The following is a 25,337-nucleotide window of genomic DNA, read 5'->3' as shown; positions in this document are numbered from 1 at the left end:
ATGAAGATGACAGGCTCTAATAATTATAAGTTAGCGTATCCAAATGAACAGGTGTAAATAATTAACATCTTTTATCACATAACTACTCTGCAGTACGTTATTTATCATTACCTGGTTATTTAAATTTGCCTTTTCATTATAGTTATTCTCCTTTTAGTGCATTTTTTATTATTACAGAACTAAAATAAAAAGTTTTATATATAAAAAACACCCAGCACGCCCCTGCGGGCGGTTTATCCTTCAAGCTCGGGTCCTCTACCAGAGGCCTGGGAGCTTGAGGGTCCTGCGCAGTATCTTAGCTGTTCCCAGGACTGCGCTCTTCTGGACAGAGATCTCCGATGTTGTTCCCGGGATCTGCTGGAGCCACTCGCCTAGCTTGGGAGTCACCGCACCTAGTGCTCCGATTACCACGGGGACCACCGTTACCTTCACCCTCCACATCCTCTCGAGCTCTTCTCTGAGCCCTTGGTATTTCTCCAGCTTCTCGTGTTCCTTCTTCCTGATATTGCTGTCATTCGGAACCGCTACATCGATCACTACGGCCGTCTTCTTCTGTTTGTCTACCACCACTATGTCCGGTTGGTTAGCCACCACCATTTTGTCCGTCTGTATCTGGAAGTCCCACAGGATCTTAGCTCGGTCATTCTCCACCACCCTTGGGGGCATCTCCCATTTTGACCTCGGGACTTCCAGGTTATACTCGGCACAGATGTTCCTGTACGCTATGCCGGCCACTTGGTTATGGCGTTCCATGTATGCCTTGCCTGCTAGCATCTTGCACCCTGCTGTTATGTGCTGGATTGTCTCTGGGGCATCTTTACACAGCCTGCACCTGGGGTCTTGCCTGGTGTGATAGACCCCAGCCTCTATGGATCTTGTGCTCAGAGCTTGTTCTTGTGCTGCCATGATTAGTGCCTCTGTGCTGTCTTTCAGTCCAGCTTTGTCCAGCCACTGGTAGGATTTCTGGATATCAGCCACCTCCTCTATCTGCCGGTGGTACATACCGTGCAGGGGCCTGTCCTTCCATGATGGTTCCTCGTCTCCCTCCTCTTTCTTGGGTTTCTGCTGCCTGAGGTATTCACTGAGCACTCGGTCAGTTGGGGCCATCTTCCCAATGTATTCTTGGATGTTCGTTGTCTCATCCTGGACTGTGGTGCTGACACTCACCAGTCCCCGGCCCCCTTCCTTCCGCTTAGCGTACAGCCTCAGGGTGCTGGACTTGGGGTGAAACCCTCCATGCATGGTAAGGAGCTTTCTTGTCTTTATGTCAGTGGCTTCTATCTCCTCCTTTGGCCAGCCTATTACCCGAGCAGGGTACCTGATCACGGGCAGGGCGTACGTGTTGATGGCCCGGATCTTGTTCTTACCATTCAGCTGACTCCTCAGGACTTGCCTGACCCTCTGCAGGTACTTGGTGGTTGCAGCTTTTCTAGCGGCCTCTTCATGGTTCCCATTTGCCTGCGGGATCCCCAGGTACTTGTAACTGTCCTCTATGTCTGCAATGTTGCCTTCTGGTAGTTCAATCCCCTCAGTTCTGACTACCTTCCCTCTCTTTGATACCATCCGACTACACTTCTCCAGTCCAATGTCCAATGTCATTGCAGTATAGCCTGGTAGTGTGGATCAGTGAATATTATATATATATATATATATATATATATATATATATATATATATATATATATATATATAATTTTACTGTTTTACTTCAGTAACAACTGTAAAGTGGAGAGACAAAAATTAGCATTTTTAGGCCTACTGTGAAACAGTAACTACAAAGTGGTCTGCAGAGCTTTGATTTATTTCTGTTTGTAGAAATTTATCAAGTCAAAATGTAGCAGTCCAAGAGCTTTAAAAGTTATATAAAAAGGTAGGTTTTCAGTTCTTTGACTTAAACCCAGCTGCATGTGGAATCCATAGCAACGGAGGGTGAAGACTAAACATTTATGTGTATTCAGCCGAGCTAATCATCGCTGTAGAGGTCGGCAAATACAAGAGAATGAAGTAACACGTGTTAGACGAAGGAGATGAAGCACATGTGAAAACGTTTTTTCTTTTTTTAATTCAGTGTAAAGGCTACATACTTTCACAGCTGGAGGATGTAGAGACAAACTTTTAAAAAACACTGCAAAATATCCATTGTTCATTTTGTGTTTATATTATTGTCTTTTGACGATACCACATTGAGCCCCTGCATATGTAAAAGAGCCACAGAACTGATCCCAGATCCCAGAACACAACTGTAACAGAATCCATATTTATTAAAGAACTCAATACTGACACATGACAGACATGCATTTCCTGTTTCACAGTCACACAGGAGGAAGCAGGTAAAACTGAGCCTGAATGTCTTCTTTGGGGTTCATAAAGTGGTTGAAGCTGAGGAAACAACACACAGTCTGTAATTAAAGAAAACTAAATAAAATAAAATGAAACACAAACAAACTGGAAACAACTTCACACAGAGAAACAAAATGAAGCATGCTACTAAGAGTCAAACCCTACAAAAAGCTACAGCAAAGAGTAGTAACTGATTTATTTTAAAGTGTATTTAACACATTCATCAGTTATTTTGTCCTGCTTTCAGCCACAGAGTGGGGGGAAAGTGTTTACAGATGTAAACAATTTTTTTATCAGCTTTGCTACATGTCTTTGTTTTTTCTTGAATCTTTTAATTGATACACAAACAAGCAGATCCGAAATGCAGTAACACAATTATATAATTATACTCACACACTTTAAGTGTAAGGAAAGGAAATCTTAGTTGGAAGATAAATACATATTAAAAACATCTCAAGGTGCTTCGGGAGTTCTGATGTCAGAAAAGCAGAAGAGTTTTTCAAATGCAGACTTGAAACCAGCAACACGTCAGCTTACGCTGGATTGCACCTCAGTGGTTTAACAACAGCACGAGGCAGCGAAATAAGATGACAGCAGAGCATCTGACACGTGAATCGGGTCCAGTCGGGGATGTGCTGAACCCACCTGAACACCCTTACATCAAATGCTTAGATTTGAAATACAATATTCTGATGCACACAAAAGTGTAAAAGAACTGTAAAATCCTCTGAATGAATAATAGATTGTTTTATTTTTGCCACAGATTTTGTTGTACTTGAGTTTCTTAACGGCACAGCTAAAGCAACAATAACTACTAAAGCCTTGGACTGTTTGGGTTTTACAATAAACAGAGCAACAGCTCCTGCCTTTGCTGCTCATTATTTGTGTGTGTGCGTGCATCCCACTGGCCTGTTGACTGAACTGAGTATTTTAGAATTCAGTGACTGATTGAAAGTGGTTGCAGCAATTAAGTGCTAACCAGAGCATAAACACGGGTGCACAGGTGCGTGGGAGACAAACTGTGTCCAAAGCAGTCACTCCAAAGTGAGCACAACACATCCACGTCATATCTCTTTGCAATAAGGGGCTCAAGTCAGCTGGTTGCCAACTGGTTGTATTCTTGTTATGTACCTAAATAAAAGCAAGGTAGCAGAGTTAATGTCATTCTGTAGTTAAATCGCAGCCCTGCAGCCATGCGTCAGTATTTGTGGAGGAACTTTCTGTTTCCTATTTGTGAGACTCTGACGTTCAGCACTTTCTGTGAATTTCTGACCGCAACATATTTGTGATTTCTCATAGCGAATCTCTGCATTATCACAAATGATCACAAACAGATTGTATGTACCCCCTCGAGTTGCAGACTGACGCCTCTTATTGCCGTTTTATCGCGTTTTGATGCATCAAGCTTGGAATACAGATCACAACAACTCACTGACGAGTAGTTAGACTAGATCTTCAAAAGGCAACAAGATCTCAAGGTCACAATACTTTTAGTTGCACTGCTGTGTCCAGCCACCGTTTACCATAGTGTGACTCCAGTGTCAGTGCTTGGTGTTTCTTTGGAATACCAACCAGGTATAAAGGAACTGGAAGTAACGGATTCCATGTGCAATGTAAGACTTTCAACTCTTTTTTTAAATAATGTAAGACATTTTTCTTTGCCTGAATCACAGTTGCTACTTTTTTTAATCACAGCAAATTGTTAAAAAAAAACAACAAAAAAACCTACGCACACAAAGTAGGATTTTCAAAAATACAAACTTGCTTGGTGTTACTTCATGAAGTGTCCAAACCTGAAAGCATCTCCATCTTCTGGTTGAGTTTTTCTTCCTCCCTGGCTTCACTATCACTCTCTCTTCTTTCAATTGTTAATTTCACACCCAGCACAGAGTACAAATCCGAGTTTGTGAAGTTTTCAGTGGCCGGTCAAAGACATCCAGTCAGGAAAGTTGTCGATCTCTCCCGTTTCGCTCAGATGTTGGTCTCCGTGCATCAGTGTGAGCTTGTAGCGCAGGCGGACTTTACGCTGAGGGAAAAAATAAGGGACATCTTAAGAAATTGGCTGAATTTCTCCAAAGAAAGAAATAAAGAACAAATATTTTAAATATTATCAGCATTATCTTTTGTGTTGTGTTGTAATATAAAACAAAGTATGGTGTTTATCTACAGCTTTACTCTCTTAACCATTCCTGCCATGTACAGGAAATGTGTAAAGCATCTTACTGAGGATCCGACAATTTATAGCAAGAGCAAAACAACCCTGCTCTGTGGAAATATACAACAAAAACAAGTATAAACAAACAAACTCACATGCAGAGACGCTGACAACTTTAATCAAGGTAGACAGGTAGTAACAGTTACATGCATATAACTCACCCTCTGAGGATTAGCTAACAGGAGGACCTGGGAGACAGCAGGTGGAGGCAGGACAGGGTTGTATGGAGGTAGGCGTGTCCCTGAGGCAGGCTGAAGTTTCACTAACATCGTCTGTGTGACAGTGATTAAAGTAAGAAAGAGCTGTGTGCCCAACTCAGATAGGAAGCAGGCAGACACTTGAAGTGGTTTCAAACAGAAAAACACTGACAGGGACTGCCCCACAAATTTGAACTGTCAACCCGACTCCAGCAGGGGGCGCCAGATACATTTTGTTGTGATTTGATAGTCTGAGCCTTACAATTAACTGCACAGAGCTTGGTGTAACAGCTGTCACAGGCCAATGACCTAGCTTCCTCTCCATCTAAACATATACAAAGTTGTAATATTTTTAGACCCACAATGAAGCTACAGTTTAATATTCCCTTTTACACAGACAAAGCCTTCGTGTCATCAAATAGACACACACAGAGGTGTTACCAATCCCACCTGTGTGTGAGGTGAAGGCCAAGTGCGTAACATAATTCATTCCATCAGTAACACCCGTGTCTACCTACTTCTTAAGAAAAAACATCTGCAAGTGAGAAAAATGTGTACTGGCATTTATACAGCACTTTCCTAGACTTATTGACCAGTCACTATTTAAAATTCAGAAATTCTAGCACTAATTTCAACATTTTATTTCATTTTTTAAGCAAAACTGTGAAAAAAGTACATCATTTGAACCAGCCTGCTTTCTTTGTTGTATCTTTTTTGTTTCAAGATTAAAGAGGTTTGAAGTCGACACGTCCTAAAGATATTTTCAAAAGTTTTCCTGATTCAAAAGTGCATCCGTCCACATTTTAAAAACATCACCCTGCAGTCTGAGTTTGTTACCTTTGGAACAGCAGCTTGAAACAGGAAGTCTCTCACATCGAGCGCAGATGTGTTCACTGCAGACATGACGACCACGGCGACACCTGGATGACCTGGCGGAGGGTCTCTAGCGAAATGAAGAGATACGTGGAAACCGGCCCGGTTGTATAACGTGATCGGCTCCAGCTGACCTAACATACACGTGAAAATAACAATTAAACAAAGTATCTGCTGATACTGAGGAACGACTTCCTCACAGCTACAAAACTCGCGGCAAACACTGGACGATTCGCTTCAGACGACTTACTGGATTTGATGCTTTCCATTGGAACAAAGATGTTGTTCAGGAGGTGTGGGGGGCATGAGTCCTCTAGTTTCACTGGAGAACCTGAGCCTTCATTTGATGGTTTGTCCGACCATTTGAACTGCTGACTTTGAGGGTGAGACCTAACGGGACAAAAGACAGATTTTTAAAAACAAAAGGTTGTTTACTTGTTTACAACTCTGACTAAGTGCATGCAAAAGCTAGAAATTTCTTTGCTATCTTACCAAATGTCTGTCCCGTTAGTTGTCGCACTGCTGCCCCCACATCCACGGGCTCTCAGTAAAAGCCCCCCTCCTCCGTTCTGCTCAGCATTAAAAATGTCTCCATTTAACTAAAAGTAAAAGAACATGTTAAATCGCATATTCCAAATAAAATGCATGTTTAAATCTTCCATTCAAGCCTCACCTGCATCAGTTCCTCAGAATAGGACTTGGAATTCTCCTGAGTCCTTTGCTTTGAGACCAGATCTAATCACACAACAGGACGTCATTACATTATGAAGCGTATTTGTCAGTGTTACAGACAATAACGGCGAAATAAGAACAAAAGCAGGCCCACCTAATTCGTTTAAGTCCTGGTCGTCTTCTGAGCTGAAAGCTTTTTCCAGATAAGAGGTGAAGACTGGTGACGAAGATTCGAATACAGGCAGGGAATCGGCTTTCCTGTGAGTCTGCGGAGAGTCCAGTGCTGACAGATCAATGAGGTGGTAGCTCTTAACCTCTCTGTGACTCGTAGGAGCTGGACCAACGAGAGAAAAGAGGTTCGCAAACAAGATTTTTCCACGAGGACTAAAAGGTGAACAAAATGAAGCCTACCCGTATTACTTGTCACTTCTTCACTTTTACTTCGTGCTCTTTCTCCGTTACACTCTGCTCCCACCACCCGGACTTTGTAAGCGTTCACTACGAGAGTCAAGTCATCGTTAGCTGCCAGGATCTGCGCCAGAGCAGCGTCGTCTTCCATCGTGTCGCTGGCTAGTCGAAAGAGGCTGGGCCTCAGCCGGTCGCAGCGCTCATACAGCGTCTGCAAAGGTTTAAAAATAAAAATTTAATGTTTTCTTTTTTTTCTTTTTTTAAATGGATCATTTAAAAAAAGAAAGCTTGGTTTTGACCTTTGTACAAAAGGTCCTATTTTTTTGAGGTGTATTTCTCATTCAAGTAAATCAACTGTCAGACACTGTGCCTCAAGTTTCCACCAGCAGAACATCGTTTCCCAGCATTGTGATAGTGGGAAAATTGGCTCTACCAGCTCAACATCACAGCTTGAGTGAAGTTTTTAAAACCGATCAGTTGTATCCAAGGAGATAAACTAAGGGTGGAAAAAAGCGACTTCATCACAGACACAGATTTTACTAAATAAAGATCACAAGACTTCAATCAGCAAACATCCTGTCCACAAGGACAGGAGCTACTAACAAATGTAACTGCTGAGGGTCATTAAAGCATGAGTTCAGCTTCCAGTGCTTCAGGTTACTCAAAACACTAATGACCAAAACAGGGATAGAAAGATCTGTAATGATAAATGAAGCTCAAAGACATATCGATGTATCCCAGCTCCATCGAGCTGATTAAAAAAGGTTAAATGTGTAAAATTGCAGAAACAGTGTATCCATGTGTCCAAAGGGTATGCAGTGTATCCTGTGCATGCATTCATCAGAAAACATAAAGCATTAACACTCGTGACAATACGGTTAAAAGGTCGAAACTTTTCAACCCATTTCACATTTCCTAACCCGTCCATTGAGTCTGGATTCCAGTCTTGGCTGGGCCGATTCTGGCACTCAGGCCTCATGTTTGACACCCCCGCCTTAGGGTAAGGCAGTGTGTTGCAGGGCTAACACAGAGAGGCAGACAATCTTTCGCACTCACGTTCATACCTACGGGCAGTTTAAAATCACCAATTAACAAAACATGATTAACTAATTTTCAACATATTTTCAGAAATTCCCAATTATAAGTTAGATTTTTGATTTAAAATAAATATTCAAGACTAAATTTATAAGTTTTTTTTTTCATTTTACAAATTATTTAGATTATTTTATAACATAGAGCAAAGGTAAAATAACGCAATATCTAACGCATCAAAATAATTGATTTTATGTAGAAGAGTGTTATGGAATCATTACAAATAAATGTAGGATAAAGTCTGGTATTACTTATGCTAAAGAAAAAAACGCTCAGTGTGAAAGATCGAACCGATTGCCTCCGTTTTAACACTGGGTAGTGTTTGCTAATAATATTGTTTATGGAAGCATGTGTAACGTAAAACGCCTCAGTCCCAGCACAGAGCCCTGTGGAACTCCATGAATGACTTTGGCATGTGAGGAAGACTCAATGTTTATATGAACAAAATGGAATCTATTGGATAGATACGATTCAAACCACCACAGTGCATTTCATTTAATACCAAAAGTGAATTCTAGTCCTTGCAATCAAATGTTGTGCTCAAACACACCCAACGCTGCACAAAAAAAAAAAAAAAGAAAGAAAACAGTTCTGCAGTTGCAAAGCAAATAAAGACACAACAGTCACAGGACTTCCCAAGCGGAGTGTGTATTTCATGTAGTAACATACCTTCATGTCGTCGCTGGGCTGTAATGAAGTTCCAGTGATAGCGTGCTGCTCCAGCAGCTCTCTGAGCTGCTTAGTGTTGCTCTCCACGTCCTGCAGAGTAGACTCACGCTTTGACACTTTCTCAGCCTTCTCTTGCTCCTTAATGTAGCACATACACAGGGAAAAAAAGGTCAATATTAAATTGATATAAAAGCACGATCATCATCTTTGATCACCGCAGCACTCCTCACCTCTTTGATGGTGCTTTTAATGAGCCTGTTGGCAGTTTCCAGGTCTTCAGGACGGCCACTTTTCAATAATCTGGCCAACAGCTATAAGCACAGAAAAAAATGTAAGCAGGATGAAACCAGTCGCACACCTCAGTAGACAAACACACATGCTCACCTTCGCTTTCTCCTCCTGGTCAAAAACAGACTCTGTGGTTCTCTGTGGTGGAGGAGCCATTATAACCGTGTCCGGCAGTTTGGGATCTTTCTCCACAATACCTAGGATCAGAAAAAGAAACCCACTCAAAGAAAAAATCAAAACACGTCCTCTCATCGAGACTTGAACACAACAGAACAACTAAGAAATGATTAAACTGTTACGTATCACGTGCTCAGTGTTAAATGAAGGGATTCTCAGGTAGAGCTTCTGAGCACAGACTTCATGTTTTGTATCTGCATTGTTCCTCACCTTGTTTCTTGAGCATGCTGTAAGCTTCCTGAATCTTAGGTTCATCTTTAAGCCAGAGCGTCCAGCCGTAGAGGACCTCCGTCACCCTGTCTTTGACTTTCTGTGGAGTCCACGAGCCAAAATACTGCTCGGAAAGATGGATCACATGTCAGTGTTACTGCAGAAAAAGCTGCTCATTAGAAATTTCCAGAATATCCTGGTCCCACAGTCTAGAACGTGGACCTTTGGATGTTGGACTAATTTTAAATCTATACGCTGTCAGATTCTTAGATTAGATTGGAGCAGATTTACTAACGTGCTGCACAGTTGGGAACACGGAGACTTTTGTGACTCTATCCCTGCAGTAACTGTCTAAACATATTAATTGAAGTACATTTTTCATTCTTATAATATGAATCTCTATATGCCTTTTTTTTTATTGAACTTTCGACTGAGCCTTGTGATATATGGAGGCTATTTTTTTTCCACGTTCACAAAAGTTCACTGCAGTTCATTTGAACTCTTAAATAATTTACTTCGTGGAAGTCTGACTACCAAATGTAGAGGTTTTCAGACTGTTCTCACAGCTTTAAAAACTACCACTGACATTTTTGTGTCTGATAAGCAGTACCTTTGGTGTTAAGACTTTGATGAGCTCATTGAGAAAGCGAAACTTGGCAGCCTCGCTGTGGAACCGCTTGCCACAGTTGTTCATACAAGCCTCGAGAATCTGGAAAACACCAAAAAAACAACAAGAAAAAAAACTCAATCCTAACCACTAGAAACTGAAGAACATTTACGCAGCACAGCACAGAGAGAAGAGATTTTCATCTTTGATATTTGTGGTTAACCACATTTAAAATGTCACATGTCCTGAGGCACATGGTCCTCGAGAAGCTTCTCCAAGTCGCATCTCATAGCGAAACACTGGCTACAAGCTGTGCGTGCCCTCACAGCAGCTTCAAACTTGGATTAAGTGCCTCATGTCGCTTCGTCCATGTGATAAATATTAGTCACGGATATTATTCACCCCACCCCCACACACAGAGTTACAACAAACACATTTGTTTTTCTGTGATGGCCTCTGTCGACAAAAATACTGTGACAAATGCCGAGTATGACCGTTGAGAAGGAGAAATAAATCAATACAGAATTATAGTACTTGTCCGTGTTAAAAAAATCTGATTCAAATTCAGACGTCTGCAGATAAAAGCACCACAAAACAAGAGAGATAAATACATGCCGTGACATTAGTCTGGTTACTCACTGTGAGAGCCTGCAGAGCCACTTTCTCCTGTGGGGACTGGATTTTATGTGCGAGAAGACGAACGGCTACCTGCGGCCTGAAAGGCAGAAAAATCTCAAATCATCTGAGTGAACTGCGAGCAAACATGTCGTGCAAACAGCTGAAGACGTAGTGTTTGCACAGCTTCCACACAGCGCTCTGCCCGCCTCAGCAGAAATCCACTGAAATGCTTCAAATAAAACAGGACTCTGCCTTTACGTGAAAGTACCTTTACACTTTATGCTGCATCATATCGGGAAGAGTGAAGGGGAAAAGGTGTCACAGACTTCCCTCTTGATCTTGCGCGATGGTGTAACTGACAAACTGTGATGGCAACATGGATGTGAAGCAACTATTTCCCAAATGTCTGAGTTGTGTTGAAGTCATTTTTAGAACCAAGTGGCTTTGCTTACAAAACTTTAGTTTATACTAACTACAATAAAGAGGGAAAGTATACAAGTTTTACAGGTGCTTAAATTATAGGTAAGACTGAAGAAAGCAACACTCTGCTCACCCGTTAGTCTCCTGGTTGACAAGCTCGTAGAAACCCTGAATACAGTCCCATCTGTCCTCCTGATTATTTGGGTCCGTGGCCTGATCTGGACAAAAAAAAATCAGACCACAGAAAGAGTGAAACACAGAAGAAGAAGAAAAAATGATTTTCTGTGGAAGTGAAAATTAAAGATCTGCACAAAAAGGGGAAACAAAGCCTATGTTGCACCAAGTGTGCTTCTAATGTGTGGAGGCTAGCTAGCACACATATTTGTGCACTATCCCCACCATATAAGATGAAACTGTGTTTTATTTTCCTTTAAGTACTCTATTTAATAATTTTCTAGATCCAATTTTTTTTTGATGAAATACATAACCAGGGGTAGGGGAGGTTTTTTTTTTTTTCATTTACAGAAAAGCCTGAAACCACATTCAAAAAAATCACTTCTTTATATTTTGCTGTCATGGAACTAGACTTCGTATTATTTTTAAAGTGGTGTTGAGCAATAGTTCTCCAGGCCTTCTGAAGGTCTTTCAAAGTTTGGACATTGGCTACTTCTTTACTGATTTTCAGTCCAGTTCCTATACCTGACCTTTGCGTATGTGGGAAGCCACTTAACACTAACCTATGAATCAGTCATGCACAAAAGGCACCATTCTTACAAATTCCATTCATAGATTCAGCTAAAGCCAATCACTTAGGACCACTTTTAAAAAGTTACAAGCAAGAAGGGCTACTTGGAAGCAAAATATAAAGAAATGAGGGTTAGCTCAAGGTTTTTGCACAGTACAGTGAATACAAGAAATATACAGAGGAGCTTATCCAATAAGGCGACGAGGCTTTAACGCACATTTTAATTGAGATTCTGGATGTCTACAAGCCTGAAAGTCGACTGGTTTTAAAATGTTCTGTGTTTTTATTGAAACACCTGTAGTGACTCTGATATATGTCCTCCACACAATGATACTAAGACTAAACCTAACATTGAGCCAATTAAAAACTAAACTAAACAAAAAGTCAAAAAGAAATAAAGATAAAACCCATCATAAAAATAAAAACTATACAGTACAATATGACCATGCTATGAACTGACTGCTTCAGCACTACCTCTCTCCTGTCTGGGTGTCTACTTGTGTTATTTATTTTAAGTAATGCTCTGAATACAGTATGAGATGCATTATGGGCTGAATTATTGCAGTAAAACCTATAAAAACCTGCTCTGTACTTCATCACAGGTCTAAAGTCAATACCAGCTACTTATTTGGTCACACGCCTGCTTTTATTACATAAAAAACCTGTGACAGCACGCGCACTTCTGCAGGTGACACGCGAACACCGCTTCTCTCTCTCGCTCTCTTTGAGGCACACGCACGAGCGAACAACTTCCTGTTCCAGCTGAGAGTTTCTAGAGAATACCAAAACGTAGTTTAAGTTAAATAAATAAAACAGGGCGTTGTTTCGCGCATAAAAAGTGTGTGCGGTGATGGAGTCAAACTGAAGTCACGAGCCGACCGTTGACGGGACGTTAGCACGGACCGTCTCGCCAATGAGAAGTACGCTAGCTCTGCAGACTCGCAGCTGAACGCCAACAACAACACAAACTTTTTCTGTTCCTTGTTCACTTACTGAGCCATGACTCGAAAGTTTCCTGGCTGTCACCGCTCGCCATCGCCGTCCGTCTCCTGCCGGTCCAGAGCCGCTTAGCTGCTGACTGTTTCTCTCTGGCGGAGAAGCGGAGGTGTCAAACTGCCGTCTGTGTACGCTGACATGTGACACTCACGCCCCTGACACACCAACCACGTTACACCCCCTCACTGCCTGCATCAGCACGCGCTCACACACATATCTGCTTATCTTCAACTCTGTCGTGTTTGTCAGTGCAGCGGCGGAAAGAAGGGACTCAAAAACACACTTCAGGCACATGCACACTTCTTCACATTTCACACGGAAAGCTTTTACTTCGTTAGATCACCCAAACTTCTTTCCACTTACAGAAGAATTCATTAGGAATCGATATTTTTATATTGCTTATATTGTTTGGAGTACTTTTAGTACTTTCATAGCGCATTTCTTATGATGCTTAATTCATAATGTATTAAGTTCAAACGTCCTTCACCTCTTCTTGTAAAAATATTTATTCTAAATATAATCTGACTCAAATTTAAAAAAAAACAAAAACAAAAAACGTGCTTTGATAATTCAACTAAGAGTCCATTATCTGCGATGCAGTTCTCAGAATTGTCTCCAACAGTCTGCCCAGTTAGGATCCATAAACCATTGTGGATGCATTTCACCGGCTTTGATGCAAATGTAAGTGTCACCAAGAGCACTGGAGAAGCAACAAAAACATAACCACCAAAAAGGAAATGGTTTTGGAGGTGATGGCCACAGATCATCACTCTCTCAGCTCAGCTGACAGTAACTGCAAGCACAGGTACTACTAAAGGACTCAAGGCCCTCATGATAGCCTCATGGAGTCTGCTGTTCATGTTCTTAAAATAATTGTATCTCACTATTTAACCCTCCCTGTACCAAAAAAGTCAAAGACTAATTGATCATTAGCAAATGTGAGGACCTCTGTAAAAGTATTCAGGGGTGTATCTACACTGAGAAAGATCATTCACAAAAAGGAACGTTTAAGAGAGTCTTTTGTTTCAGACTCTATAAACATGCTAAATGAGGCCCAATGTTAAAGTTCATGACAGTACAGACTGTTCAGATCTAAATTTGCATCTGGCAAAACCCACGAAAGACTTCTGGAACAATGTCCTTTGAACAGATTAGAGCAGAGTGGAGATGTGCGGCTATAATGCACAGCATTATGCTTTGAGAAAACCAAACACGTTAGACCGTCAAGCACAGTGGTGGAGGTGTGATGATTTGGGCTTGTTTTGCAGTCACTGAGTCGACCATAAACTCCTCTGCATACCAAAGTATTCTAGAGCCAAATATGCTGCACAACAGCTAAAGCTTGACCCAAACAGGGTCAAGCAACAGGACAATGATCACAAACACAGCAACAACTCTACATCTGAAAAAGAAACAACTCAAACTGTCTCAATGGCCCAGAGTCCAAACCTCAGCCGTATTGAAATGTTGTGGTGGGAACAATGCATAACATAAAAAATGCCCCAAAAACCTCAATGCACTGAAGCAATGTGATTAAAAAAACAACAACAAAAAAACAAAAGTAAATCCTTCACAACAAATGAAAAATTAATAGTCATAAAATGAACAATGACTTCAAATTATTGCTGCTAAATGCGGTTCTACAAGAACTACCCAATGATGGTATGTGCTCAGTTTTTCACATGCTGCTTCTGCATTTTCCCTTTGTTTAATAATAACAGTGTAATTTTTACATTTTTTGTCATGTCAGGTAATATTCACCTATATTTTTATTATTTTAAAACCTGGTTACAACCAGATTTTTTTTATAAAGCTCAGTAGTGAAAGAGGGTGCATGATAACAAAAGGTCACTCTGCAACAAGATTTCACGGTACTTCACACATCAGTCAACCCTGTGATGTCACAGGATTATAGAAGCAGAAGCATTATTTCACTGCCTGTTATTCTATATAACAGCATTATAAATGTCAGTTATCACACTGGTGTGGTGGAGTAAATAAATACTCAATAATATGAAAATGAAGGGAAGTAGAAGTACTTCAGAATGTGATTTCAAAATGTTTACCCTAGAATTTCTGTAAGCCATCTTTCATAAACAAAAACATTTTGAAAAGTAGTTAAATTAAATGGTTTAATTACACAAGTCTTACATCATTTATAAAACAGAAAAGCATATAATAAAAGAATATATTATGTCACATTCAAAACAAAAAGCTGTTAACTGACAGGAGAACAACTGAGCAGAAACTCTGTATTAAATTTAAATATATTTATCTATCGGTCTCTGGGGTATTTATTTATTGACGTTTTCATCTTCATCTTTTACATCTGCCCTTGAAGTTGTAACACTTGTGACTGTACATCTGTGGACCAGTTCATTAAAATTTCTTCAGTAAAGTACCTTGATATTTGCATGGAAATATCAAGGTACTTCCCATCCATGTGTGAGCACAGCAACAGGTGTAAGGTCTCACATTACTGCATAACACAGTCTGAGTGCATAAAATTTTCTGCACCTTTTTCTAATATTTCGAGTATTAATCGGCATTCAGTTTATTTTAAAGGTGGCAGAATCAGCATGTGTGAGATCAACTGTCAACATTCAGGCCAACCAGTCCAGCAGCAGCTCTTTTCTTCAGGCGCGGTGACTGTAGGGTGACGTGGTGGCGGGTAGTTTAGTCGTTAATCTGTTTCGTTTGAAAGCAGCAGAAGTTTCTGGAATCGATGGATGATCTCTGCAGAGCCCAGAGACACCATCATCTCAGCAACACTGGGACCTTGCTGCAGGTCAGAGGGGAAGAGAGGATCAGGGGTCAGAAAAGTTGACACAATCAACCCAGCCAGCATCCTGTGTGAAACACAATCAAGAAACAGCTTCCTCTTTCTTCATGCCTGCCCTCACCAAGTAAGCAGGGCCAACGTGGCGACTAAGTAGACGACTGTTTGTCATTACTGCCACCTTTCAAAAACGGTATTGTGGAGTTCAGTTGAGTCATTTCACATAAGGAAATGAACATATGGCACGTGCTATGAGTATTTTTCTGATTTCAGCAGCTAGACATGATTGAATCTGCTGATCTGCAGTTTGACAAACACAATTTTAGAAATGAGACTACAGAAAAGAAAGTGATCTTTAAAAAATGACCGATGGACATTTTAAGTTCCTCGTATTATGCTACTTATCTGTCACTACTCTAAAGCACACAGTGTTCTTAAGGATGAGCAAACGTGACCTCTAAAGTAAAGATCAAAACGACAAACACTGATCTTTGCTTGATTAATTTAACCACAGACCTCACAACCTCATTAACATGCAGGTGTGTGTGTGTGTGTGTGTGTGTGTGTGTGTGTGTGTGTGTACTTCTGACAAATATGGGCATCTATATGCAACCTTTCAGATAGGAAGAATCAGGCCGGCAGCTACAATAAGACACGTGCAGAATAAAAGCTCTTTTAAGAACATATAATTGTTATATTTATTATGAAATTATTAAGCTTTTTTAAAATATGTTCGTTATTTTTTTAACTGCTATAACAAATCTTGTATCTACAACTCTTCATTAAAGACTGCAGTCTGTATCTGACGCTGGAAAAAAACAGTATTACATCATTGCAGGAACTTCTTTTAACAAAGTCTTGTGATCAGTATGGGAACTGGATGACTTTGCAAGAAAAGGTCAAAACATCAATTAAATGTAGTTGGGGTCAGAGCTGAACTGTCACCACTGAATTAGTGACCACCTCTGCTTGTGGACTTCTATTTTAACTACTACAAATACTTATTGACTTTTTAGAACCCATTGGGAGACAAGTTTGAGAAAAGACGAGCACTATAGTAATTCAGAACTAGCTTTACTTCACAGATTTTGCACATTTCCGTGTGTTCTTTTTCAGACAAGCTGCAGCGCACATTACTCCCACACCTGACTTGTGGTTTCCAGTTCTGACAGAGTTCAACTCAAATGGCAACAAGTGATATTTGATAAAATTTCTGCAGGTCATTTAGAAGGTGATACGACTTTATTTATACACTGCTTAAAAAATTAAAAGTAACATTTTCAAAACACATAATGACTATAGACTGGGTAACGTTTTAGGAATGAAAGATGGCACATTGTTTGTTGGAAATGATCACCTTACAGATCATTGAATTCAAATACACACAAGAAATCAAAGTGTAAAAAATAATGCAGCAGGCTACTCCATTCTGCTTAAATTGCATTGTAGCAACTCAGAATGACACTCAGTCGTTTGTTTGGCCCCCACGTGCTTGTATGCGTGGCTGACAATGTTGGCGGACGCTCCTAAAGACTGAAGTTGATATCCTTATGGCGATCTCCTCCCAGATCTGGACATTGTTCATTTGAGCTCCTGGACAGTCTGGTAGCTTAGACTGGAGCCAAACATAATGTCCCAGAGGTGCTCTGACCAGCGTAGGGTCTGAGTGGGTCCAAGGATTTCATCCCAATACTTAACAGAAGGGGTGCTGTTGCTTAGCCTATAGAGGTGTGTGTGTCCCTCTATGGATATGCCTCGCCAGACCATTACTGGCCCACCACCAAACCAGTCATGCTGAACGATGTTACAGCATTATTTTCTCCACGGCATCCCCAGACCCTTTCACGTCTGTCCAATGCTCAGGTTGAACCTGCTCTCATCTATTAAAAGCACAAGGTGCCAGTGGTGAACCCACCAGTTCTAGTACTCTATGGTAAATGCCAAACATGCTTTACAGTGCTCAGCAGTGAGAACAGGGCTCACTAAAAGATGTTGGGCCCTCAGCCACCCTCAAGAAGTCAGTTTGTGATTGTTTGGTTCGAGACATTCACACCAGTGGCCTGCTGGAGGTCATTTTATAGCTCAGATATTAGAAGATATGATATTAGAAGTGACACTGACCCTAGCCAAATGCAAAACTAGTCAAAAAGAAGTCAGAAAAGATGAGGAGGGAAAAATGTCAGTGTCCTCCACCTGTAAAACCATTCCCGTTTTGAAGCTTGTCTCATTGTTGCCTCTCTAGTGCACCTGTTGTTAGCTTCATTAACACCAAAGCAGCTGAAACTGATTAACAACCCCCACTGCTGCTTGAGAAGAAGAACTGACTTGATCTTGTACTCTGATTAAAAAGTGTTCCTTTATATTTTAAGCAGTGTATATATTTGTTTTTGCTTTGCAACCACATATGCAGATAGTGTATAAGATGAAAACAGAGTTCGCACTATCTGTAATGAAAACACTCTACAGGACGAGGCTGAGTACCTGCTGACCGCTGAGAACCAGACGTAACAGCTTCATCACCTCCCTGTACTTGGTGGCTTTAGCCTGCTTAGCCACAGCTTTCAAGTCTTTACCGAGTCGATCCACCGAAAGCTCCTCGCTTCGCTCTTCTATCAGCCTAAAAGCACAAATTCAATTGTTTAAAATCACATTGAGAGACTGAAACTGTAAGATGAAAGATGAATGAAACAGGCTGTACACACTTCAGCACTAATGAAGCAATGTGCTGGGCCTCTCCAGTGAGTGATGCCACCTCCTGGCTGGAAAAGGAAGGACGCACCCACAAGTAAGAGTAAGTGGGGCTTACAAGCTCCTTCAGGAAGGATATGTGACCCTGTTAAAGAGAGAAGAGGATTGTTTCCATAATAGTGCACACTGTTTGGACATCACACTAGAAGCCACACCAGTGTAGGACAGTATTTAACTACAGATCAACAACTGACAACAGCTGGTTTCATATCCTCAACATACCAGAAATCAAATGATAGGAATGCACACAAACGCACTACAGTCACTATAAGGTCTATATAATTTAAATCTTCACTAAAAAGGCCAAGAACCTTTTAATTAGCAGAGGAAAACAGAGTTAAACCAGAGTAAAGTCATGGTTACCTTACGGAGACGCAGAACCCGCCTGATGTAATCCTCGCGCAGCACATCCTTATCCTGGATCTGTTCTGCGAAGGCCTGATAGATTTCCTCCCGCAGATCTTGTATCAGCAAATCACACTGCTGCTCATCTTCAATTCGCTGCTGCAGGTGAAGTCTGTCATAATCACAGAGAGTTTCATTTACCTCGTAAAACGAATATGTATTTATATATTCCTTTTCATCTCTTCTTTTTAATAAGACTTCCTCATGTTCCACATAAAAACAGACACTTTGGATTACTCTTAACAACAAGGTGACATTTTGGGGAATGATTACTTAAACTTAATGTTTTGCTGTTCTTGAGTTAAGCAAAGATCCATTGAGCTTCACTGTGATGCGCTCGATTCAGACATTTCAAACTCTAGACACTTAAACTAAAGCAATCAGCAGGAATGAATTCCAGTAGAAAGAAATCTACACTGCGTTAAAATTGCAGTTGGAAACATTTATCATCACCAGAGGAAGTCTGAAATAGGCTGTTCTGTATCTTGAATTGCTCATTAAAGGCAAATGTTTTTTGTTGGGACATTTGTTGGCAATAACATGAAAAGAAAAAAAAAAGCACTGGGTTTTAGACGACTCCTTTCAATCTGTGTCTCATGGCCTCACACTGGCCAAACTAACAGTACTGAAGCCTCAAAGCCGGTCTTCATGAACACGCTCATGTTCACTGCAGTAAAAATATAAAAACAGCTGTATAAGAACCAGTCCAGGATGCGGCATCTTTAATTATCAAAGATCAAGATCAAGATGAAAAATCTGCACTGATGCACTCTCAGAGTACCGAGTACATAGTTCTGTGGCTCATTCAGTCATTATCATGTGAAAGTTAGAGTGACTCACGTCTGCATGATAGAACACGATCACTTCAACAGACTGAAGAATGAACAGACATAATGCATCTTTCCTCTTTTGCTTTAAAAATGAAATAAGGCCTAAATAAACAGAACCTAGGCAATAAAACCAGGACGTATAAAGTTCTGACTCACCTGTTGAACTCTGGCAGCTTCTCGAGGTCTAACAAAGCAGAGTGAGTCGTGATCTTTGAAGGGTTAAACTCAGAAATCAGTTCATCTATCCTCCTCCCCATTCGATTAGCTATATGGAAACACAAGACGTTGGACTTTGATATAATGTTCACTGTTTATAGTCACAGTTTTGCAGAGTCTCCCATCACTCACTGTTGAATCCAGATCCACAGTTGGTTGTTGTATCCAACAGAGCCTCTGGCAGGACTCCGTCTCTCTTGAATGTTTCGATGAATATGTCCCCCTGCCTCTTTGACAGTTTACTGCCGTCTTTGTTCATCAGCAGCGGCAGATGTCCGAACGTGGGCGGCTGCCATCCAAGAGCCCGGTACATGAGGAGATGTTTGGAGGTGGAGATCAGCCACTCTGAACCCCGCAGGACATGGCTGACCTTCATGTAATGATCATCTACAATGTTGGCGAGGTGATAGGTGGGGAAACCGTCTGCTTTTATCACCACGGGATCCCCCTCCACCTAAAAGTGACAGAGGATGTGTTTAAAAACGAGAGGAGCCAGAAGAAATCTGGCAGATAGACTGAAAACTAAAGGCAGGTTTTTGCATTCAAGTACCACTGTTAACAGCTCATTATATGGACTACGCTTGTTTTAAAAGCACAGTTACAATCTGAACCTCAAGAAATTTTAAATTTATTTCAATCAAGCAAGAATATTTATAGTCAAACATTAAAAAAAAACAACAAAAACATTAGCTTTATTAGACATGGTTACACGTTTAGCATGAAGCCCAGTGAAAAGCCCAACCTGTGCAACCTCATGCCGATTCCATCCAAAGATCAGATCCTGAAAAGGCTCAACGCCCTCTTCCAGACGAAACCTGATCACATATGAGGCTCCCTGAGCCAGCTTCTCCTGGACCTGGTCGGCCCGCAGGTGACGACACCTGTTGTCATACCTGGAGAGATGCAAACGCTGTCAGAACCTTGACAAACAAAAGCACTCAGAGAGCACAACTCTCTATTATATTAAGATATAGTCATGCAATGTTTGATTGTGTGAAACTTTATGGTGTCATTGTGTCGTCGTAGCGCGTCTTATTGAAAAAATTAAAGGTTTGCTGTCAGTTTTCTCCAGACCCTTTCATATCATATATTTCTTGAATTTTTTCAGGGCCAACTTTGACCTTGGCACTAACGATGAAGGTCAAGGTGCAATCCTTAGCCAACATGTTACTCAGGTCCCCCATGGCCTAGTATATTGCTGTGAAGTGTATCGTCTGAAGTTTGAAGATGATACATTAAAAAAAAAAAAAGTGGGTAATATAAAGTTTTTTACTGATTTGTGTTCTGAATTACCTTGGAGTCTGCCCCGACCTTAATGCCTCTTTTTTGAGCAGCTCCAGTCTCTGAGAGCTGCAGAAACAATAGTAAGCGTGATCACTGGCAACAAGCTGCCGGGCTGTCTGATTGTAGAGGTCGAGTCTCTGAGACTGCAGGTATGGACCTGTCGGGCCACCTCGACGTGGACTTTCATCTGGAGGTATACCTGTGTGAAAAATTCAGCTTAGATGGTGGCAACAACTTAGCCAAACGCTTTTAAAGTCAATCCCCGGTATTTGTGGGGGTTAGGGACCACACCTGCCCTCAAAACCTTGAGACCCCCTCTAAAAACGCTTAGAACTGCCTATTTTAATTTTCCCGGGATCTTTGTGTTTGTAATTTCGGTATCATGCAATAAATCAGCAAATAATTTGGAATAAAATCCATGAACTGCGAATAGACGGGGATCGACTCTATTAGGATCTAATGCAGTGATTGCATTGATCCATTTACCCAGTGTTATTCAGCAGATCAACCCTGAGGAAAGACACAATTTTCAACACAGTTTTAAACAGAATGAAGTTAGCAGTTCTGTAAGAACTGTTTAATGCGCTTCAGTTTTTCAACAATATTCAAAATTCAGCCAGTAGTTTCTGTGTAAGCATCAGATCAACTGATCCCTCCTTCTGTGTTAGCCATTACCTCATATTAATAAAACACTCAAGAAAGCACAGTGTGCAAAAAGCAGATCTAAAGACAACTTTTAACAAACTTTGAAAAACAAAGAAATGGAGAACCACGGCCCATATTTGTGTCAGACTTTGTTTTTTTCAAGAGACATCTTAGAGATATCTCGTATTATATAAATGTTCGATATATGTACAGACTGAAAAATAAAAGGAAATGTTTACTTATTTCTTATGTTGTTATCTTAGGTTCATTTTCTATTTACTGATGTAAGTAGATTCTTCACTTGGGAGCCACATTAGATGAAAAAAATGAAGTGGTCATGATTGTGTACAAAGAGCTACGTATTACAGAGTCAATCCTTCTGGACTAGTGTCTCTTACCAGCCCACTCTAACATGTCCTCTATGGACTCTGCTGCTCCTGGTACCAGTCTGCTCTGATCAGTGTCCTCCAGCCGCAGGATGAATACACCTCCATACTTCTTTGCAAATATGTAATTGTAGAGAGCAGTTCGAAGTCCGCCGAGGTGTAGGAAGCCTGCAGAACAAAGCATTAAATGGTTACAGCATCCGATTGCAGTTTTGAAGGTTGTGTGTGAGAGAGAGAGCCAGCACACACACAGCACCAGAACACTAAAAATGAACCAGAAAATGCATCACTAATGTTACATGTGGAACTACTCTCTTTCACAAGAAAAACCCTAATCGTTATCAATCTTGTGACTTACATCAGATAAAACTTGCAGCTGCACTCACACTTTGTGCTGAACAAAACTATCTGACATAAGCTGAAGCAAAAAACACGCAAAGGCTTACGCTGCACCATATCCACGCTTCTTTGCACGAATGCCAGCAAACACCATGTAACATTTATTATTGCCTATTATTGCTTTGTCTAGGTTTGCAGTGCAAACACTTCCCACACACGAGTCATTTTTGCCAGAGTCACTGTCAACCCACATTTTTTTAACACATGGAAATAAATAAAAAATACTGAAGTCAGTTTAAGTGGAAAATTACATTCATATATGCATATTTTTGTCCTCCACAGTACCAAGCACCGTATAACAAATGGAAAAATACTCAGACTGCATATCATATAAATAAATTCTAATGAATACTCCTTTATTTATGTCAGTAATCACTGATATATCCCATGTGTAGCATTTAGTAAATAGAAAATTGTGTTTTTATTGAAAAGAATAGCTGCAGCATGTTTTAAATAATCTGACATTAAAAATGCAAAAGCTACTGAATATCTGGCAGTTATAACCAGGACTATTGTTGATTAAGATTTAACTCTAAAATGATGTATATATATATATATATATATATATATATATATATATATATATATATATATATATATATATATATATATATATATATATATATATATATATATACACAAATCTAGATCAACACCAAAACTAAAAACAGCAGACTGCTCTACCTCTTTCAGTCACTGCCCTACCTCTTTCAGTCACTGCCCATTGACATACATGAAAAACAATTCAGATTATGGGACAAAATCCTTTCCAAGTTTATATGGAACGGTCACAGACTGAGAATCAAATTTGAAACACTACAGATAAGAAAGGATAAGGAGGGTTTGGCACTCCCAAACCTTTAAGCATACTTTCATGCTGCACAAATCAGGTATATAATTTGTTGGTGTGACAATGATTATGAAGCCAAATGGAAGAATTTAGAAAAATCAGTACAGGGAAGAGAAATGCAAAGCCTTATGGGAGACAGAAGAAGCAATGAGTGTAATTAAACAGCTGAATTAAGTCACTCAGTTTACGTTAAAAATGTGGTTTAATCTGGTACGAAAATACAAACTGGAAAAAGAGCTCAGACTGCTTCGATGGACAGCTTATGATAAGGGTTCTATTGGTTGTATGAACCAAAGATTTAAACAGTGGATTCCTAATGGATTAACAGCAATATGTACACTAATTAAATATGGGAATTTTATGAACTTCCAGGAGATTAAACAAAATATGATCTAAGCAATCAAGATCATGATAGATATTTGCCGATTAGGGACTTTTTTTAATAAAGAAGTAAAACGTAGTGTAAATCTGGATAAAAATTCAATAATCAAAACCATAACTGAAGCCCACAATGCAAAAAAAATTAGAATAATCTCTACAATTTACGAGCATATAATGGAGACAAGAGGGTGTACAACAATGTATGTAAAACTGTGGCACAGAGAGTTGGGAGTGAACATATCTGATGAGGAATAGTCACAAATTTGGAAAACACAGCAGGCAACAACATCATCATCACGTGTCTGGAGATTGCATTGCTGGAAAAATGTAATTCGATTTTTTATAACACCCAAAATTAGGAACAAACACACTTCCTTCACACTTTAGTGTGTTCTGGTTCTGTCCCAAGATCACAAAATTTTGGGAAGATGTTCAGTTAGCTATAGGTAAAATTCTGGGTTGTGCTGTATCTAAGTCTTGTACATTATTATATCTTGGTGTCATTACGGGAAATGTGTTGAAAGAAGATAGAAACGTACTGAAAATTATGCTTGCAGTCGGTAAAAAGGCAATCACAAGGAAATGGAACAAGATAGACCCACCATCGCAGGATGAATGGGTCAATATTATAGACGAAATACAAATTATGGAACAGCTGACTTACAAAATAAGGACTCAGGAAGATCAATACCATTGAAAAGGGGGAGAAATGGACTGATTACATAAACTCGACAGGACAAAGACCATCACATTGATAATGAGAAACGATCAAATTGTAGAAACATGGTGACCCAACACGTTATTTTTTCACCTTTTTGAAAAATTATTATTATTATTATTATTATTATTATTATTATTATTATTATTAATAATAATAATAATAATAATAATATTTTATTATTTTTTATTTTTATGTTCCGTTTTGTTGTTACACTCCATCTCCCTGTATAATGTTTAAAGAAAACAATAAAAAGAAAGTATCAAAAAAACAGCCATGAGACCACAATCAGACCACAAGTTAGACGAACAAAACTGAAGCATAAAAATATCCATCTAAAAGGATTTTGGGGGCTGTTGACAGTTTTTTTTTCTCCATAATTCTTTCAACTAAATTTACCGTAACACATGTTTACAGCCAGGTCGTGCAGGATACCGAAAGACCTTACCTGTGGGACTGGGGGCAAACCTGACCCTCACCTCCCCCTGCACCGTTGAGCAGCACCTGTCGCCTGCTGCACGCAGCTGGAGCTCCGTCCGTCTGTTTCCGTCCGACGTGAGGCAGCGAAACCCCCTGCGGACCTCCAAACTGTGCAGAAAAGACCGCGTACAGGTTTTAAACCACCGCGACATGATGACAGGTCACGAGGACACGAGCAGCATCCTCCAGGGTTTTTCACGCTCTCCCTCGCGCGCTGACCCGGCCGCGGTTAGGCACAGTTAGCCACGAGTGTTGCTAAAACCGCAGTAAGCACAAAAACAGCAACACAGTAACAACAGTAGCAAAAAGACAAAGTTTGTCCTCACATGTGCAAATGCTAAACCGTGTTTATTACGTAGGTTACGTTCTTCTTCGTCGAAACTAAACCGGAAACGAATCCTTCAGACGTAAACCTGCTTACCGCCGCCTGTCGGAGGAGCGATCGCTTCTTCCTTTAGGTTTCCTGGTGGCAGTACTGCCCTCTACAGCTGACTCTGTGTATAATTCAGTATCGTTTCATTTGGATGCCACACGAAATAAGAGCCGGTAGCTTTTATACTTGAGATAATATTTATTTTATCTCGTGCATCCAGGTTGTTTGGTTGTCTTATTCTACTGATGTCCGACTCATTTTACATGGTAGGGGAGACCGGGGATAGTTGTAACATTTTTGACATTTCTGTCTATAA

The 25,337-nt window shown here is 40.3% G+C and overlaps 2 protein-coding genes across 3 annotated transcripts; both read right to left on the bottom strand.

Annotated features, from left to right (window-relative positions):
- Positions 1 to 2,243: 2,243 nt before the first annotated feature.
- LOC101474926 (ADP-ribosylation factor-binding protein GGA1) lies at positions 2,244 to 12,766 on the bottom strand. Its single transcript, XM_004569042.5, has 16 exons — positions 12,525 to 12,766; positions 10,920 to 11,004; positions 10,388 to 10,463; positions 9,752 to 9,850; positions 9,142 to 9,265; positions 8,851 to 8,951; positions 8,697 to 8,777; positions 8,467 to 8,604; positions 6,709 to 6,916; positions 6,452 to 6,631; positions 6,299 to 6,360; positions 6,118 to 6,224; positions 5,876 to 6,015; positions 5,590 to 5,759; positions 4,717 to 4,827; positions 2,244 to 4,366 (listed from the first exon to the last, which is right to left on the bottom strand). Exons 1-16 carry the CDS (start codon positions 12,565 to 12,567, stop codon positions 4,256 to 4,258), a joined length of 1,836 nt encoding a protein of 611 aa, XP_004569099.1. The 5' UTR covers positions 12,568 to 12,766; the 3' UTR covers positions 2,244 to 4,255.
- Positions 12,767 to 14,645: 1,879 nt separating this feature from the next.
- On the bottom strand, positions 14,646 to 25,046 carry ears2 (glutamyl-tRNA synthetase 2, mitochondrial). Of its 2 annotated transcripts, XM_076884703.1 has the most exons (11): positions 25,004 to 25,037; positions 24,617 to 24,903; positions 21,833 to 21,988; positions 20,799 to 20,988; positions 20,248 to 20,398; positions 19,638 to 19,959; positions 19,446 to 19,554; positions 18,418 to 18,571; positions 18,009 to 18,139; positions 17,788 to 17,923; positions 14,646 to 15,309 (listed from the first exon to the last, which is right to left on the bottom strand). In XM_076884703.1, the coding sequence occupies exons 2-11, from the start codon at positions 24,798 to 24,800 to the stop codon at positions 15,211 to 15,213; spliced, it is 1,632 nt and encodes a 543-aa protein (XP_076740818.1). In that variant the 5' UTR covers positions 24,801 to 24,903; positions 25,004 to 25,037; the 3' UTR covers positions 14,646 to 15,210. The 2 variants fall into 2 exon arrangements, with proteins under 2 accessions (XP_076740818.1, XP_004569100.2); XM_004569043.5 differs by having other exon boundaries at positions 24,617 to 25,046.
- Between the last annotated feature and the right edge of the window lie 291 nt (positions 25,047 to 25,337).

This window comes from Maylandia zebra, linkage group LG6 (genome assembly GCF_041146795.1).
Source record: "Maylandia zebra isolate NMK-2024a linkage group LG6, Mzebra_GT3a, whole genome shotgun sequence".
In the NCBI taxonomy this organism is placed as follows: Eukaryota; Metazoa; Chordata; class Actinopteri; order Cichliformes; family Cichlidae; genus Maylandia; species Maylandia zebra.
Note: the sequence above shows the minus strand (reverse complement) of the source record. Positions and strands in the feature narration are given on the sequence as shown.